This window comes from Anopheles moucheti, chromosome 2, assembly GCF_943734755.1.
Source record: "Anopheles moucheti chromosome 2, idAnoMoucSN_F20_07, whole genome shotgun sequence".
Classification (NCBI taxonomy): domain Eukaryota; kingdom Metazoa; phylum Arthropoda; class Insecta; order Diptera; family Culicidae; genus Anopheles; species Anopheles moucheti.
In genome coordinates this window covers 711,358-730,215 of record NC_069140.1, presented here as the reverse complement: position 1 = coordinate 730,215, position 18,858 = coordinate 711,358, and the positions used below count along the sequence as shown (strand labels likewise).

The 18,858-nt window shown below is 45.1% G+C and overlaps 1 protein-coding gene across 1 annotated transcript in view; it reads left to right on the top strand.

The window, feature by feature from the left end:
* Window positions 1–18,858, top strand: part of LOC128297558 (low-density lipoprotein receptor-like) — a 146,578-nt gene that overhangs the window by 117,686 nt on the left and 10,034 nt on the right. The window contains exons 6-15 of the mRNA XM_053033227.1: window positions 414–640; window positions 737–1,010; window positions 1,153–1,375; window positions 1,444–1,776; window positions 1,842–2,060; window positions 2,133–2,277; window positions 2,364–2,573; window positions 2,705–2,903; window positions 3,976–4,236; window positions 8,571–8,981. Coding sequence (XP_052889187.1) covers window positions 414–640; window positions 737–1,010; window positions 1,153–1,375; window positions 1,444–1,776; window positions 1,842–2,060; window positions 2,133–2,277; window positions 2,364–2,573; window positions 2,705–2,903; window positions 3,976–4,236; window positions 8,571–8,981 — 2,502 coding nt within the window. The remainder of the gene's footprint in view (window positions 1–413; window positions 641–736; window positions 1,011–1,152; window positions 1,376–1,443; window positions 1,777–1,841; window positions 2,061–2,132; window positions 2,278–2,363; window positions 2,574–2,704; window positions 2,904–3,975; window positions 4,237–8,570; window positions 8,982–18,858) is intronic.

Genomic DNA, 18,858 nt, shown 5'->3' with positions numbered 1-18,858 from the left:
CTCCTGTTGCACACCGACGAATTCAACAACCAAAACTGAGTGTGTGTGGGAATAAAAGGGAGTTGCGGATGGTTTGTGAGAAATAGTCTTGCCGCTGTTAAGCTCTCGTTACCGTGCTGTTGAAAAGTACTTCAGCCATATGAAGCTTCATGCTGTATCTTTACATCTCTTACTTGTAAGCGGAGCTCGTTGCATAATGTTTGAATTCATGGAATATTGGGAAGTAAGGAAAGCATTGGGCCCGGTCGAAAAAGGATATCAGCTAGGACGTCCGCAGTTAAATTCATTTGATGAGCAACCTTAACACTTAATACCAACATCGAAACGAAATTTGTTAATTGTAACGTTCAGGTGGCTTGATGAAGTATTTTCTCTCTATTAATCGTTCCTATTTGTACACCCGTTTCACCCAGATGAAACATGTCGCTCGGACGAGTTCACCTGCGCGAATGGACGCTGCATACAGAAGCGTTGGGTATGCGACCACGATGACGACTGTGGTGATAAATCGGACGAAAAAAACTGTCAGCCCACCACGTGCGATCCGCTGAAACAGTTTTCCTGTGCGGAAAACTACTGCATCACCAGCAAATGGCGCTGTGACGGGGAACCCGACTGTCCGGACGGTTCCGACGAAAGGGTAACTAATGTTTGCCAGAGTGACCTGATTCGCTCAATACGTAAGCTTGCCTTGCTCACCCCTTCTTCTCTCCTTTTGGATTGTTTGTAATTGAAGGGATGCGCCAATCCACCGCCGGCCGTCATCTCTACCTGCCTACCGCTGGAGTATCAATGCAATGATCGCATCACCTGCATCCACCGGAGCTGGATCTGCGACGGCGAGAAGGATTGTCCGAGGGGCGATGATGAAATGCCACCGATATGTCAGAATGTAACCTGCCGCTCGGACCAATTCCAGTGCAAAAAGGATAAAACGTGCATCAATGGGCATTTCTACTGCAACGGCAAGAACGATTGTTCCGACGGTAGTGACGAGCAGAACTGTGGCAGTAAGTACATTCTTCATTTCTGTCTTCACTGGGTCTTTCTCCAGTGTATGATGCCCGCAACAAATGGACAAAGAAGCTGAATCCTTGGAACCTGTAACCTGCAGAATGCATCATTTATACTTTTTGCTTGTCTCTCCTGCAGCCAACAGTCGCAGTGAGAAATGCAACCCGAAGACAGAGTTTGATTGTGGTGGTGGAATGTGTATACCGTTGTCGAAGGTTTGCGACCAGAAACCCGATTGTCCCGAGTTCCAGGACGAGCCCGCTGACAGGTGTGGTAAGAACGAGTGTCTACAAGGCAACGGTGGCTGCTCGCAGCTGTGTGTGGATACTCCTGCTGGATTTTACTGCGATTGTAAACCGGGGTACGTTCAAGAGATAATGTTACGAGCTTCCAACGGATTCTCAATGCATGGCGTTTTTCAAATTCCAGCTTCAAATTGGCCGACAATCGCACGTGTGTCGACATCGACGAATGTGAGGAGCCGGGATCATGTTCGCAGAACTGCATCAACGAGATTGGTACGTTCAAGTGCGAGTGTATGGACAATTATCTGCGGGATCCACGCGATCATACGCGGTGCAAAGCAATGGAAGGGCATGCCTCGCTGCTGTTTGCACGACGACACGACATCCGAAAGATCTCGCTCGATCATCGCGAGATGACGTCGATTGTGAATGACACCAAATCGGCAACCGCGCTCGATTATGTGTTTCGTACCGGTATGATCTACTGGAGCGATGTTTCGGAGAAGCGAATTTACAAGTAAGTTATTGTGAAGCATACATTTTTCGTGAATTATTCAATACCACATGACGGCAATTGTACAGGGCCCCAATTGACGAAGGCTCAGACAAGACGGTCGTGGTGAAGGACCCGCTGGTTACATCGGATGGTTTGGCCGTGGATTGGATCTACAATCATATCTACTATACGGACATAAAAAAATCTACCATTGGGTTGACCAACTTTGATGGCAATATGGGCAAGATTTTGGTGCAGGACGATTTGGAAATTCCACGTGCAATCGCGCTGGATCCTATTGAAGGGTACGTAGTGGTCTGCAGCAGCATTACAGTGAATAATACGAAAAAGGATGTGCTCTTATAATCCCACAACAGCTGGATGTACTGGACCGACTGGGGTACCAACCCAAGAATTGAACGAGCCGGCATGGACGGTACCCATCGGCAGGTGATTGTAAGCTACGAAGTAAAGTGGCCTAACGGAATCACGCTAGATTTGGTGCGAAAGCGTGTGTACTGGGTAAGATCTTACAAAGTTTTAGTTCAGCAACCATTTTGTCGCTTCCTTATCTTCATCGTCTTACCAATTGCCACCCCATTGCTTAGGTCGATGCAAAGCTGAACGTGATATCGTCTTGCAACTACGATGGTTCCAAGCGCTCGGTAATTCTTTACTCAGCAGACTACTTACGGCATCCGTTTTCGATTACCACGTTCGAGGATTACGTGTACTGGACCGATTGGGATAAGGAAGCCGTATTCAAAGCAAACAAATTCACCGGCAAAGACATCGAACCGGTGACAGCGATGCACATGGTAAGTGGTAGCGTGGGATATTCATTTTACTACCGCAGCTGCTTGGTTACGCCGCGCATATTAAAGGGTACACGGTTACCACTTTGCGAGATAATCTCTAATTCATTCTCAATTTGTTGCCGCACCATTAGCTGCAACACCCGATGACGATTCACGTGTACCATCCATACCGTCAACCGGACGGTGTAAACCACTGTCAAGCGGTGAACGGCCACTGTTCGCATCTGTGCCTACCGGCTCCCCAAATCAACTCCAACAGCCCAAAGATATCCTGTGCGTGCCCAACCGGACTAAAGCTGATGAGCGACAGCCTAATGTGTGTGGAAGACGGTAAGTGGAGGAGAAGCTTTGGTCTTCTTGTTTTGTGTATGTGTGTTACATTTTCCCATTAAAGCTAAAACTATCTAGAGAATACGCATAAGCAATGTTTGCGCAGGGTGAAGATTTTCCACTCCCATTCACACACACACACTCGCACTCGCGCCTTGTTCTTTTGGACGTATAAGGTCAACAAATGGTACTGGTGGAAATTTGAAGAACAAAAAAGTTCATTCTCACAACAGCGCTGAATATTCGCGACTCACAAGCTCCTGCTCGGTCCACATTCCACACATCTGTCCCGCCGGACGCGAGCGGTCGGCAACGAGTTTTATTTATTCATCTTGCTGTTGTTTGCTGCTTTACTGCGCGTTTGTTCGTGTGCTTTATTTTTTTTTGTATTCGTTCGTTTTTAATGAATTTTAAATGTTTTTCATTCGCTCGCCCTGGACGTTTACCACTTCCGCCAACCATTGAGTACACGCGTGGGAATCCCGTACAATAAATGGATTCGGTCAATAGTGTTGTTGCTCCGGTGGCGGTGGTTTTATAGCGTTTTTTAATATGTTTTTATGTCTTTCGCGTTGTAGATTGTTTTTCTTTTATTTGTGTTACTGTTTGCTTTGTCCTGTTTTGTACTATATGTTTGTTGATTTATTTATAAATTCATTTTATTCATGTTGTTGATTTTGCTCATTTTCTTTTTTTTTCTCCTTTTCTTTCTTTTTCTTTCTCGGATTTATGTGTGTGTGTTTTTTTTTTTCAAAATTCCGCCCCTACGCCATCTGGAATGTCATCATCGTCGCCGTGCGCCAACCGTGCTTTTCTGGGCTGGTTTCGTGTGCTGCTCAATTCAACCGATTGAATTGATATGCGCGAATGCGTCCGCACGTACGTGTGATAATCACATTTTTCTTCACGAATCGATTGCTGCCGTCAACGCCAAATTGCTCCACGCAACAAAAACAAAAAACTCCCACATCCATTTAACACCATTATACTGTGCTACAACCATTGGAAACAATGGAAAACATTTATCGGGGGGTTGTTGTTGCATTTTTTTTGTTAATGTGATCTTTGCTAGAAAAAAGTTCAATTGATACGGCGAGCACGGGCGAAGATAATAAGGGCAGCGGCAGTACTGGTACCATCAGTAGGAACAATGGTATGAATAGTAGTAGCTCCAACAAACACATCGAGCACCACTCGAGTAACATTTACGATAGCAATAAGGACATCATCGCTTCATCCGCAAATGTATCCTCTTCCTACTCCAATTCCTCTACATCATCATCATCATCTTCTAGTTCTGTACCATCCTCGACCCATGGGGCAAAGAATAACTGTGAGTATAGTGTTTTTATCAAGCTTCACCTGTTGTTTGTCAACGAAAGAACACGAATCGTTCGAACGACAACAACGGCAAGCTGTTCAAGCAATACCATATCGACGTACCACGTATGTGACAAATGAAGTCTAACGCAACTCTCACGACGTCATCGACGGATGGTGAACGTTTGGAAATAGGGTGCAAAGTGCTATAATCACTAATGCTACAAAAAAATAATCTCAAACATACCTGATAGGTAAAGGGAAGGGTTTGTTGTTGCTGCTAGATTAATGACAAGAATGAACTCATCAGAGCGCTACCTCAGGATATTCAGATTTAGTTAACTCCCATTCCAAGACAGCAAGATGCCTAACGTACTTTATGTTCGTATTGCATACTCGAAGCTAATCACCGTGAAATGAAGCTGTTAAATTCAGGGTTGGTGTATGGGGAAAAACACTATGACACTGCATAACACAATTAACACCTCTTTGTTGGGCGTCTTCAAAGAGAAGCACACGCCACTGAACAATTCATATTCGAACAGTGTAATTACCCCGACTTGATTGGCGCTTACAAGTAGGAGTACGGGAGAAAAACAGTGTGTAGAAGAAACTAGCTAATCATTTGATCTTTCCCATCCCGGTTCGATGCTCTCGTTCATTCCCACACTCTACGGGCAAGTGTACGGGCCTGATCGAGCCACGTGATGCTGACGTCTTTTTTCCGTCCATTGCCTTCTTTCTGCAACAGGATAAAACTTTCCCTTCCGGCACATCACCAGACACGGTACCTAGAATCTTAATAGTAATTAATAACGCCCCATCCCCGACGGTTCCCGCCGAGAATGAGAGCATCCAAAACATTGCCCTCCCCATCATAACATCTTCGCAGGCATTTGGTGCAATTTTCCTACGCTAATTTTCCTCCCGAGACTTGTTACAGATTACGGTGTACAAGCGTTGCACGCGCGAACTTCTCCAACCAGAGAGCCCCATAACCGACTAGAACTCCTCAAAGATTCATGCGGCCCGGGCCCCGTGCATGTACAAGGTTCTCGGTTTTGTGGAGCGGGCCACTACCATCATTTGCCAAAAGGCAAATAAAGTTGAACCACTATGGGAGGCAACTCGCCCTCCATCCATCCCGACATTCTTTTCTCCCTCATGGAGCCATCATTAGAGGTGGTGTGCACGGGAAGATGGTGTTTCGGGCAACGAAAAAGGAACAGGCAGAAATTGAATCATAATTCCCCGAGAATGAAACGAACATGCGAAAAATGCTCTCCAAAACTTGCTCCTAATTGCTTCAGACACTTCCAACCCCGAATGGCTGAGCTTGGGAAAGAGCGCACGGCTAAGAAAGGCCATATCAGTGCAGGGATGGAGTTATTTTAGTGTGCACAAAGCAAACGGCCAAACTCCCCTCCGAAAAAGGGCCGTCGCAAGGTCCAAAGTGTTTGAACGATGGTGGAGGTTTCGGTCGTAACCTAGTCCAACAAAACCCCATTGGTTGGAAATTGGTTTTCATGCTTTGCGAGCTGAATGATTAATCATCCTTTTAGTATCCTTTCTAGGAAGGGTTCACGATCGTGGAACCGGGCCCAAAAATAGGTAAGGTAAATTATAGAATTGTTTTTTCAGCGCCGGTGACTCCCTTTCTGGATGTATACAATTGAATTTCGAACAAATATTTACACTTCGACGTTTGAGTGTGCTTACCGGTGTCGGCTTTCACCCGCGCAATACCGCAAAAAGTTATCCGGCTCCCAGTTTCGGGGTTATTCATTTGCACTATTGTGGTTGATTAGCTCTAGCAAATATAAATATTCTGCCGTGCGGCCATTACAGGTCGATAAGGTTAAAAAGCGCCACACAATTTGATTATGTATCTTTATGGCAGGACAGTGCAGGACGGGCATTCACACGGACTTTTGACCGATTGGCTAACCGCAAAACGGACACACACACCCTGCCAATAAATTCGATCCGTGCGATGGTATCGTTTGCAAAAACTGATGTGCTGATCAACACCAGCTCTCACACGTTGACAATCGTTACAATTCAATTTGCACAGCACTTATCAGGTGCCGTCATGCGTATGTGCGGTGGGCAATTGTTTTATTTATGGTTTGAAATGGTTCACCGTGCGCTCATTTACGTACCCGAAATGAGCTTTTAACATTGCATGTGAGTTTGTGCATTTCTTCCCCCGGCTACACCCGCGTTCCATTGTGTGGAACACCTTCTCGGTGGTGAAGCTCTGAATGTTTATTTAAAACAATTTGATTTACCGTTTAACCATGGATTGCATTTCATTTGTTTTATTGCATTTCGATGCATTTTGAGTTTTATGTATAGTTGGTTGGGTAACAAATTATGCACATGGAGGTGCACCATGTCCAGCATTCCACACAGACCTGAAGAGTTTAATTACTGCGCTCGGCCATGGTCATATGGCCCTTTTGGCTGTTGAAGTTCTCGTTGAAAATACGCAGATCGATCAAAAACCGATCATCGCCAATCACCATTAAACACACCGTGATATCACACCAACCACGGAACGCGTTTACGGAGGCTTGCATTTTGTTTAATTTAGTACTCTGTGTAATTTAACGCATATTTCAGCATCCAGCCTAGGTTTTGTGGGGAGGGAAAATGTATCTCCCCATGAATCGGTTCTAAAAAATGAGGACAACAAACCAAACAAACTTCCCTGGTACCCTGGTTGGTGCGTATCCTAGCGTGATTCGAAGCCCGTTGGAAAATATGGTTGATTTATTGGAGCTTATCCATCTACTCTCACACACATGCAAAGCGCCGGATGGACTGTTTGGGTCGGAGTGTTTGTTCAGGTTCAACAGGCATAGCGAAAGTATAATTTATGTCACCAAACGTAACGACTACACCCATTGATACGTGATCGGACATATTGCATGGCTAATTATACATTCGCTGGTTACGCCTGTTCTGGTCCAGGTTCGTACTCCAGTTCGTACAACCATTAACGGACCGCGGCTGGGAGACGAGCGCTGGCGATGGTTTGTTGAATTAACTTCCTGAACTGCTCTTTAATCTCGTACCGTGCACTGCAAAAGGGCTGTGCCCCACGCCCGATTCATGTTTGCCGGCTGGAAAACGGTGCATATAATTTGTGTCATTTATTGAAACTTGTCGTCCTGGGGGCAGTGGATTGAACCTCTCCCGCTCTGTCTCGTTCTCGTTTCGGTCAGATTACCAATACGGTTTGCTGCAAGTATTGGCGGGGGAATGGGGGAATTTCCCGGAGGCTATTTTCTGCCTACACTCTCCGATACGCTCCGTTGGCGATGATATCAACCCGGGGCCTGGTTATTGGTTCTGGTGGTCAAGCTCGGTTCCGGTGTCAAAGCAATTTGTGAATTATAGCGCAAAATTAACTTTATAGATTGGTATATGGTACCAGCTGGTTCTGCTCCTCCCGCTGCTATACCATATCTATACCGTTGTTCCGGGTTTGGAGGTTTGACCCGAAGCCTAATCGAATGAATTTTGGAGCAACAAAAAATAATCCATTTCCGGTCACTGTGATTTATAGCTGATCACCGAAGGGGCACAGCGGATAGAATCTGAAACCTCGAAAAGTTTAGATCATAAATAATTGCCTAACCTTGCCACACCGCGTCCCGGGAACTCTCTCGTCGCTTAATCAAAGCTAATCGACCGTCCAAGAGCCTCAGCTGGCCAACGCGGCTGGTTGGCTTTGGTAGTTTAACTTACGCAACTGCACGTTTTTCATTCGAGGCTTCCCGATTCGTAACAAACCAACCAGGGCAAATCAATTACTGCATCCATGTGATGCTGATGCAACGAACATGAAGTCACGAACAGGCAAAACATCTCGCTTCGTTCACTTTAGAACGAACAGCATTTCCCTTGGTTTCAGATTACCCAGTAAAAACGCTGGTGACTGGTAGTAGTAGTGGTAGTAGTAGCAGCAGTGGTAGTAAAACGACACAAAGCCATCCGTTTTGCGAAATCCAAACATCATGCATCGTAACCCGGGCACACCGGGCATACATTCCTTCGTCGGAGGGTTGTTAAGTGCATTCTCGGTGCCGACAAAAAAAAGAAGGCAACAGTCACGGACCAAACATAAATATCCTGATCCTGCTTTTTCATCCTTTCCCTATATGCATCCAACGCTTTGCACCGTCACCATCATCTCATCTGCTTCTTCCGTCTTCTGCGCTGCGGCCAAACCTCCCGGGGGTGGGAATTTGTCTTATCCACTCGATCCACGAACCGGGTTATTGATACCTGGGGGTACTCACACCAAACCCCTGTAACAAACAAAAAAAAAACACACAGGGCAATCGACTATTGCCCTGCCCGGATTTAGGCCACCCGGACACATTCCGAGTTCCTCCAGCATCGCAAACAGCTTACATCTTGCCGCCATCTGTACCAACCTGACGCGCATGGTGGCAATTATGGAAAGTTTGAAATCGTCCACCGGTACGGTACGGGATCGAACCGCACTGTACCATTCGTACATGAACCGGGTCGTCGCACCGAACCAAACGGAGGTGCGCCCGGTACGGTACTCGTACTGGGAACAGCGTAAGCGATTCAATCTGCTTGAAAACCTTTTCCCCCGTATCCCGGTCGACGCCATCGAGCGGGCAAACGAGGCGGCCGCGGCCCAACAGCGGACACTCTACGATAACGAGCTGTCTGCTTCCATCCAGTATGTGAGGTGGATCTGCGAAAAGTATCGAGGTAACTCGTCTTTCTGTCAGTGTGTGTGTGTGTGTAAGCTGTCTCCATCGTCCTAGTTCGTGGTTGTGTCTGTTTGTTGCTGATTTTTTTTTTGTATCCTTTTTTAACTATCTACGTTGTACGTCATTTGCTGTACTTTTGATGTTTCTGTCTGATCGATTGTAGTTTTGTTCCTTGCGTGTAAATGAAGGTAAGCTGATGTAGTTTAAGGACTTCTACAAGTCTGAAATTCTTTTCGATTTATGCAAGTCTCATTAATTTTTCACTCTATCTATGTTTTGCCAAACACATTCAAGAATTTTTAAAATATCCCACGAGATAATTATCTCTCTGGAAGCATCAGCTTCACAACTCCACTCGTTCCGTTAGGGCTAAAGCAAACAGAAATCAATCAGAACCATTTTCACGCACACAGACCAGGCGTTCTCAAACAGACAGATTGGTTTCACATCTTCGGGCATCTCCAATATAAGATGCTAACTAGTGCCACTTGTATCGGTCAGTCATCGCACGGCGCGTCGATCAGCCACACGCGGTTTGCGGTCGAATTCGCACACAGCAACATCCATCTTTACCAATCCAGTGTCAGTTGAAGTACCGGGCGCCTCCATGAAGAAAGCCGCATGCGTATTATCTATTTTTAGCGCGTGGGTGTGACGCGTGTGCCGCGAGTTTAACGGGTTTTTGTTGATTCAATCCGATTTTACGGCTCCTTAGTGGCCGGTATTTCTCCGTCTTATCTTTGAACACACGCGGCAGTGTAGTTACAACATGCGTCTTACAAACGTCACATGGATTATGCTGAGACACACACACGATCGAAAAGGTATTAGAATAATTGTGTTCACTCAAGTGCATCCAACGAGGATAAGGTTTGCTGTAATTAACTCATCCCCGTTTCCAACGCAACGAAAGGGCACAAGAATGCAAAACAGTGTTCGCAAAAAAACGGCTGTGACATTTTTATTAGCCGTGTGATTTTTTGTGCTTTTAACTAAATTAATGCACCATGCGTGTTTGGCATTCATCGGAGTAAAATGAAACAAAACGATACACACTATTGCGTTGTTGAAACACATTTCGATCAGTTATCAAATTCCCGAAAAGTCATGCACGGTGCGGCAAACCTCTGCGGCGCAATAAGCCCTTCGGGTTCATTTGTTTTGCCTTTTTTTTATTTTAGTCCAATCGATTACGAAGCCAAGCACGTAATCCGTGAGTGAAGTTTTTCCGGTTCATTGGCATTGCTTGGGGAACGCAAACAGGGGGAACTTGCACACGAATGTTGGCACACGTCCGGTTAGCAGTTAGCCGTGTGAAAGGTGAATTTTTATTTACGAAAATAGCAACAGGAAAAAAGTGCTGCATTGGAGTTGGTGTGAGAAAAACGGGTTTTTTTTTGTGTGTCTGTGTGAGTGTATGTAATGCTTCCAAAAACAAAAATTGCACACACACACACACACACTCTAGCCAATACCAGAAATCGGCACCGGTTGAGGTAGTGTGACATGTTAATAAATTAATCGTGATTTTCCACCCTAGGGCCCACTACAAAGCCCTACCGTTTTTAATTGAATGAACAACGAAATTACCATGAATTTCCCGCGCAGTGTGCCCTCTAGCGGGGGGAAACGATAGTGGCGCGTTTTTTTTTCGTACTGGAGTTAAGCCAACGACCAAGGGTTGCCTTTGGCAAACCAATTGAATGACCGCCACACTGGTATGAACAGAATATTAATTAAAAGATTAAAAGCCAACTCACTCAGGCCCATTCCGGTCCGCTCATACCGAGCCGTGGTTTATCTGGCCACTGCCTTTCGCACCCGTAAAAAGCGGGAAGTGATGAAAAGAATGTGTAAACCTTTAGTGACGCGATGGACACTAGCCTGTGTTACGTATGCTTATGTGCGTCCTTGTGCAGTTTTTTTGAATAATTCTTGTCGTCCTGTTGCAACGACATGCATTTCATTCAATTAGCAAAAACGAAAAATTGGAACTGATCTTATAGATCCACAAATTATCGCTCTTAATCCAAAAGCGTTTCAACCATAGTCGCCGTTTTTTACGCGAAAGAGCCAGCTTTTGTTGCACCATTCATTACTTCATCAGCTTTTGCTTCTTGTAATATCCGTTTTTATAATTGAAACTTTACCCGTGCACACAAATGTTGCCCGTCCTCGTCCTTAGTCTCGAGCTCCTCATATAATTTATTGAGTGTTAATGAAGTTGCCCGAGTCCAAACAAAAATCAATATTTACGGATAAGAGTGTTTCGGTGAGTTTCGCGCACGTGTTGCTTGCCAGATGAAACGGACGCACCCGGAATGGCCAAAACAATCTGGCGGTGCAGTAATTGGAAACCGAATCAATAGATTCAGCGTAGCTAGAAACCCAACAAAACAATGAAGCACACACACACACACACACACACACCGAGCAGTCAAGTTTAAATTGCTCCAAACGAAGGCAACCACTGTTGGGCAAACCGCATTGCCTTGGTGGTGGTGGTGGTGGTGGTCGGGCTTTGAAATATTTATCATTCCTCATCCATTTATTAATTAAAACTTTTCATCCGACCCGATCGTACTGGGCATTCCTTGCCCCGCCGTGTGCTCTGTAATGATACAGATTCGTCCATCGGATGCTCGATACCCCACGTCGTCGTCTACCACATGATCCACAAAACTTAGAGGGCGGTAGCTGTTGGTTTCCCATGTGATGCCAGTTTCTCCGCATCATACATGCAGTCGATCAATAACCAAACCGAAAAATCCAATTACCTACAAAATAGGTGCAAAACCTCAAACACCCACACCACGAACCCGCTCGCACCGAACAGTGTACATGATTTTACGTATCCTCTTTTTCCACCGAGCACACCGTCGCCTGCCTCTGCTCGCATTGAGCACATTGAACAATTATTGCATCAGAGGATCAGGGCAGAAAAGATAGTGCGCTGCAAACGGACAGTACTTCACGTACTGTTCCGGATGAAACCGGTTGGCGGAAACGCGGGGGCCGACGGGCAGGGCAATGGAACACTTCATATATCATTCGGAAGGACAGTTCTATTTGTTGCAGCTGGCACTGTTGAACTGCATTGCCAATTCACACCACCACAATGCTAGGGGATGCGCATTGCCCGAACTGCAATCCTCCTTCCCCGAACTGCACAGCTTAATCTTCCACTTCCTGATGAAGCGTCCGTATTTCGTTTTTTTTTTCTGGCAAGTGATTCATTTCTACTACTGAGCCACAAAGATGTGACCAAAGATGAAATGGCTCCCGAACCCTCAGCCAGCTGCTGTAGTGGGTAGATACAGAGTATTCTTTTAGCAAAACAATTCTAACGCAACCCGCAACGCGGACGAATTTCCCGAGCGTTTCCGATGCCACTTATTTTTCCATCCAATGTTGCCATTTTTTTTGTCCGTTCCTGTTTTGCACACAATGCACTTACAGAAGATTGACTTTTTGTTCTCGTTTGTCGTTATCAGACCCGAACGGGTTTCTTTGAGACAAAGCAACTAAGATGTGTATATTGCCGTACACGTAACACAGTCAGACCGACCGTTTCGCGTTCCCGACAGTGGAAACAATACCTAGAGCTTGTTTTAAGTGGCACAAAGTCGCGACTGTTTCGGTCAGCTCATTTCCGTCTTCGGAAGCAACGTACCGTTGAACAATGCCGCCGTTTGAAGTGTGCATCTTGATGCTTTCGTCGTGCGAGTTGTTTGTTCACCTGCAGTAAATGCAGCCGTGCGTGTTTCTACGTACCACAATTAAGTTTGTTACAATTTCCTAACAAAATTCAAATACATCCCTAAAGAAGCAAGATATAGACAAATGTTTTTTGTTAATGCATAAATGTAGCACTTGCACTACAACTGGATTTAAGTTATGTTTTTTGTTCAACCTCTCAAAAGCACTTCGAGTGTACCGGCTATAGCCAATCAAGCTTTTAAAGTGTCTTCTTTCTTGTGGCCCGAACTTCTAACATAAGCCTAACCGAGTTAATCTTAACGTAGGCCAGAAGCTAAAAATGACGATTGAGTGCTGAAAGTTAGCTGCAAAGTTAATGAGAAGAAATTCTTGTACAAAATAGACATTGTTTTGGAAGAGCATCATTCGAAATCCTTCCCCATCATCAGTTACCTCAACGCTTACGCTATTTTGGTGAACCGAATGTTTATGTTTCCTGAAATGCATAAACATCCTCCCTTTTCACCAATTATTCTAAATATCTTCCGGGCATTTCGAGCCCGCAAATATCCACCACGCCTGGATGCGCCAATATTGTATTACAAATGCAAGAATTCTGCTCTGCAGTTTGCTTTCTTTTGTATGTGTGTGTGCGTTGTTTTTCATCTCCCGTTTGTGCCTTTTTGGCAGTAGAGAAAAGTATTTTTACTTCAACAAAGCAATACTAAAATGGCATAATTCACCGGACGCTTTGTAGTTTGGCGTTGCTGAGAATTGTTTTTTTTTCTGTTTTCGAAAGTTGAAAGCGCGCACAAAAATGCAAATCCTTCCCGACAACGAATGCTGTGCCGAATCTCTCCCGGTGAAGAATAATTCCATCGCGTTTCCCCGGTGAGGAAGAGATATAAAAGCGCACACATACAAAAGCAACATTTGCAAACTCCCGGGGAAAATGCGAGGGCTACAGGAAACGCAGTTGGTTTGCGAAAAACCTCAACAAGCAGCACCCAGCCACAAAAGCCAAAGCACGCAGACGCACTCCCCTGGTGCACGCCGCCTTCCATCGTGTGTACGGCTGGCGATCAAATCGTATCATTCGCCATCGCATGGCCATTCCTCCCTTTTCGGTAACTTCTGTAGCGAAAGAGGGCAAAAATCGAGTTAAAAATGTATTTAAAAAAAAGGGAACCAGCGACCACGCGTGCGACAGCTTTCTTCGTGCCCAAGACGCGAGATTGTCTCGTGTGTTTGTCTCGCTTTCTCTTTACAGACAGGTCCTTCGGGGCATTGCATTGGGTTTTGCCCAATTTTACGCCGCTATCCCGCTGGCTTTAATTTCCGGTCGTATTCGGGTGAAATCGACGGTGACTAACGAGTACCGGAACTCGGGAAGACGGCACACCGTGGAAAGCCACGGAAGCCGCGGCGATATCGGTCGAATTGCAATGACGATGATGACGATGGTGGTGGTGGCTGGCTGGTGTGGGAAGCCAGCTTTAGACCTGGTGGAGCTGGTTGTTGGCGAAAGTTTACTTCATCGCCGGAAAACCACCATCGTTTTAAGGGAACTCGAGCGCCATTTCTTGAATATTAAATAGCGGAGAAGTAAACGAGAAAAAAGTGCAACCCCGTAAAACACGAAAGCCACGCCACTACTGCACCCATTCCAGCCTCCATGCACAACATGCATCGTTTCCAGTGGGGCAGCCTAGCAGAGTTTGCGATTTGCTGAGCGGGAAAAATGGGAACAAATGCAAATGTGCAAATGCGAATGGTAAAACCACAGCCCGCATCCCAAACGCCGCTCTTGGGCGCCTTGCCTGCTTCTTCCGCCATAACCGTGCAACTGGATGCATTCCGAAAAGTTGCCATTGTTGAGTACCGTAGCAGAGCTACCTCCTCAAAAAAGCATGTTGCGCCCGGTGTGTCCCGAATATTCCAGCCAACGGTTTTGTTGTGTTTCTGTGCTGGCACGGCACGGCTTGGCAAGTGTTCATCCCAGAAATTTGTTTAACGCACTTTGGGCTACCACCACTATCTTTTCATAAAGGGGAGCTAAAGAAAACAGAAACACAGTGGCAATCGGAGAGCACGGTCAAGTTTAGAAGCGGCCTTAATACCTGCATCGACGAACCGGGGACAGCAAAAATAACAACCAAATAGCAGTTTGCTTACCGATATTTTAGTCCGCGTTATTTTTTATTCACTGACAGAGTCTCTATCGCGTCCCGCGTTACTATCCACGGTACGGTCAGAGTTTTTACCTTTTTCCGTTGGTTTGGACGGAAGTTTAACGTTTTAGTGCAGAGCAATTTCACGTACCAACAAAATGCGCGAGTAAGCTAGCAGCTCGTCTTTTTTTCTCTCTCTCTCTCCCTCGTCTACAAAGGTAACCTTGTCTCCAGGTTAATGCAACTTTTTGAAAAGAACCAATTGGCAATGCCGAACAAAAGGGGGTCGAAAATAAAGCTAGATCCACCTATTCCTCCCCCTCGATTCCTCCCATTCGACGGGGGCAACGATTCGCGATGATTGCCGTGATTGTGCGGCGAATTTGATCCAAGGCCCATCGTTAAAATCGTTCACCCATCATCTCTCTCTGTCCCTCTCTCTCTCTTTCTCTCTCTCACACTCCCTCTCTCACACTTTCGTGCCTGTGGTAAAGTTTCTCACTTGCGATGTTGTGCCGCCGCGCCATTTCGAAGCATAACTTTTTGATGTAACTTTTACGCGCGACGAATTGGCGGGTGTCGTACCGATGGTCGATGGCGAACGAGTTGTGCGCGCCGTTTGCATACGTAATGTTTTTGCATCGAGTCGTACCTGTGGAAAACTCCACCTCGGAGTTTAAGAGAAACTTTTATAATCGAAGAGCTTTTTGAACGGAAAAGGAGCGTGTGTATGTGTGTGTGATTTTTTGCTCTTCCCACTGGTTATTTGTGATTTATGCCATCAATCAAAAGCCAATGCAAGCGTGGCAATTCTTTGGTGAAATGAGAGAAAAAACAGCTGGAGTGGAACAACCCGTACCGAACTCGGCGCCATCGTGTATACAAGCATGCTAAAAGGGACCAATTTATGGCGCTGTTTACAAAACTATGGTGTAAATCTCTCTTATAATTTATGAGTTCTTTGAGAAGGCGGCTAAAGCGGAACCCCACCCACCCCCCACCCTCCTGCTTTAAATTGACATCAAATAACGACTTGTTTATTTTTCGGTTCGGTACAACCAACAAATATTTACAGCGCATATTTTCTTTACACGATTTCAATTTGCAACCCCGTACCTTTTGGTCGGTTCTCACTTTATTCTGCTTGCAGTTTGGTATTACTTTCCCTTAGTAAAGAATGCAACCTCGGAATCATTCCCAACGGATCGTTTTTCCCTTCCGTTTGCTATTACACCGAGCGGAAGTAAATCTGTATGAACTGTGCATCTTCTGCCAGGAGCCACGTTGCAAATGCTGCTCTTACTGCTGCTGCTGATGCTGCTACTGATGCTGGAAAGCTTCTCATTGAAAAGAATGTAATGTTTCCCACGTTGCCTGTTCGTTCCCGTGCATTTACTTGCCCACGAAGCACAACACTTCCATGACCCGAAGGAGTTGAGCTTGCTAACTTCAGATGGTGCTTTTCCTTTTACTTGCATAGTGGGCGAAGATCATGATAAAAATGAAGTTTTCTTTCATTGATATCCGTAGTAGAAGTATTTTCACATTAAAGTTGATGCTTATACATGAATCTCTCCAAAAAGTGAGATCATGGAACTCAGTAATTCCAGAGAAAATATTAAATAAAACCGAAAGATTGAAGATTCAATTCGGCAAATTAATGAAGAATACATATTTTTGAACAACTTTGTAGGTAAGCTCTTGTACAAATATTCAATTGTATGAAAGAGGCCATTTACAAGTTCAACATAACCGTCGCAAGACGGATGTTGCCTGTAGCATCTAAAGAGAACAGCAACATTGTATCTGTCAAATCTACAACAAACTGTTTCTTTTATTTCCAAAAAAAGTATGTCCTGTAATGTTTCCGTTTTCAGTGGTAACAACGTTTCGTGTAGGAAGCTACGATGTTCTCAAGTCATACGGTCTTTACATCAGATTTATCTGAGATTCTGAAGGCAACTATAAACCAATATCGTGTGTATTTTCTGACAATTCAAAGCATGAAGGTCTAACCAAACATTGTTTTTCTATGTTTTTAAATTCGTAGTATTGAAATTGTGAAATTAGAACTAAACACATACTTAAGAAACATCTGAGCCAAATGAAACATGATGATTCAGTTGTAATGGCGTACTCCAAGACCTCATTTTCTGGATGAAAGTAATGTCTAAAATTTTAAATGATGAAAAAACTATGCAGACTTGCCTAAAACGCGATAAAACTATGAAGATTTCACGACAACTTCATTTCCTGGCATTTGTTGTAGCCTGCATCCACTGTGCAATCGGTCGACCAAAACATAAATTACCAGGCGTCTCCATGGAGCGCTTTTCTATCGTTTTTGCAATAAAGTTTGTGCTAAAAGAAAGAGAAAGCATGCTCAGAGTGAAGAAAAAACAGCTACTACTCAACTGTTCCCCCGTCCCGTACACACCTAATTGGCGAGCTTATTTTACGCCACAACAAACCCGGAAATAATGTCGCAAATATGGCCCCAAGACTTGTAATCTCATTATGGATATTTGCTATTTACTGCTAGCACCGTTAGCGCGCCCCCTTCGACATTGATGGCCCGGGACAGCCGCGCCGTTATGATGTTCATGCTTGATTTTCGTCAAACTTACGGCACGCTGAATAATTTGTTTGCCCAAGTTTGCTTTTCTAGCCCCAAAGCGGCGAAACAAATACGCGCGCAACCAACGGCAACTAAATGGCTGATATTGGCACATTTTTGGGGGCCTCAACGGTCACCGGTATTTTCACCAAACGAACCGATCAGCCGTAACGAAACGTTTCGACGATGATGATGATGATGCCGATGCTGGACGGTTATATTCAGCCCATCTCTCCGCCCTCCTTGCGCACACGGCGTTGATCCAACGAGGTCAATTCTCAAAAATAATGCGGTGAAAGTTTTTCATGCGTAGAATTGCTTTCCGAGGTTTCTTTTTACACTTCTTTGATTTTGCTCCATTTACGGTAGCTTGGCGCGAAGCACCAGCATGTTAGTATGGAGAATAAGGAATCATTTCGCATTATTGATGGTTTCAGAATGAGACAACCAATTTTGTGGGTGGGTTACGCGCGTACCGTTAGCGTACGGGGATGATGGCGTTTTCTACGTACGGCAACTGTCCAGTTTTCCATTTTAAAATTATACCAAAATCCACTGACCATCCAGCGCTGCCGTTCGGTATCCATTTTTCGGACAGAGGATTGCCCCGAATTGCATGTCACGCTGTAACTGGGTCCCTGATTGTGGGTTTACAAAACCCGAAAGAAACGCTAATGGTTGTCAAATTAATCCGTGGGCCTTTGGATTCGTGTGTATAAATATCGGATGTTGCATAAAAGCCGCTAAATTATGCTCGAATTTCTGACGCCATTTCCCACCCTGGGCAATAATTCATGGTGTCGTTCCTGCACATCAGGTTGTGCGAAAACGTTCTCCCACAAAACAATGATCTCCTACACTTACACTAATGATTTTTACCGAACTCGCGTCTCCGACACATCTTACGCTGTGAGCGAGATCTGGAGCAGAAAAGCCGGCACTTTGAAAGAAATCTAGCTTCTAGGAAGTACCTTCGCTCCTGGTGGTAGGCGGTAAGATTGGGTCTCATTTCGATTTTAATTAAAATTCCTCAAATAACATACGGGGCCTTCCGCAACGTTGGCGTATTGTGGCGCACGAGGCGGGTGAGACTTTTGATGCGAATCGTGTACGAAGCCGCCGGGAAAAACCAATTCATCTATCACTTTGTCAGTTGGGTTTGAATTTCAGCCCGGCCCCATAACGCCAATCGTCAGCTGATATTGCAGCATTACACGGAAGGGACGATACTTCTTAGAACGATGAGAGGCGACCTTCGTGCGCCTTTTGGAAGTATTTATGTTCCGAAATGTTTACAAATGGGTTTGGAATAGTTTACATAACTTCAATCAAGCTATCTTTGTGATCTGTTGAATCCTAGCCGTTTGGGGAGATATTTGTACATTAAC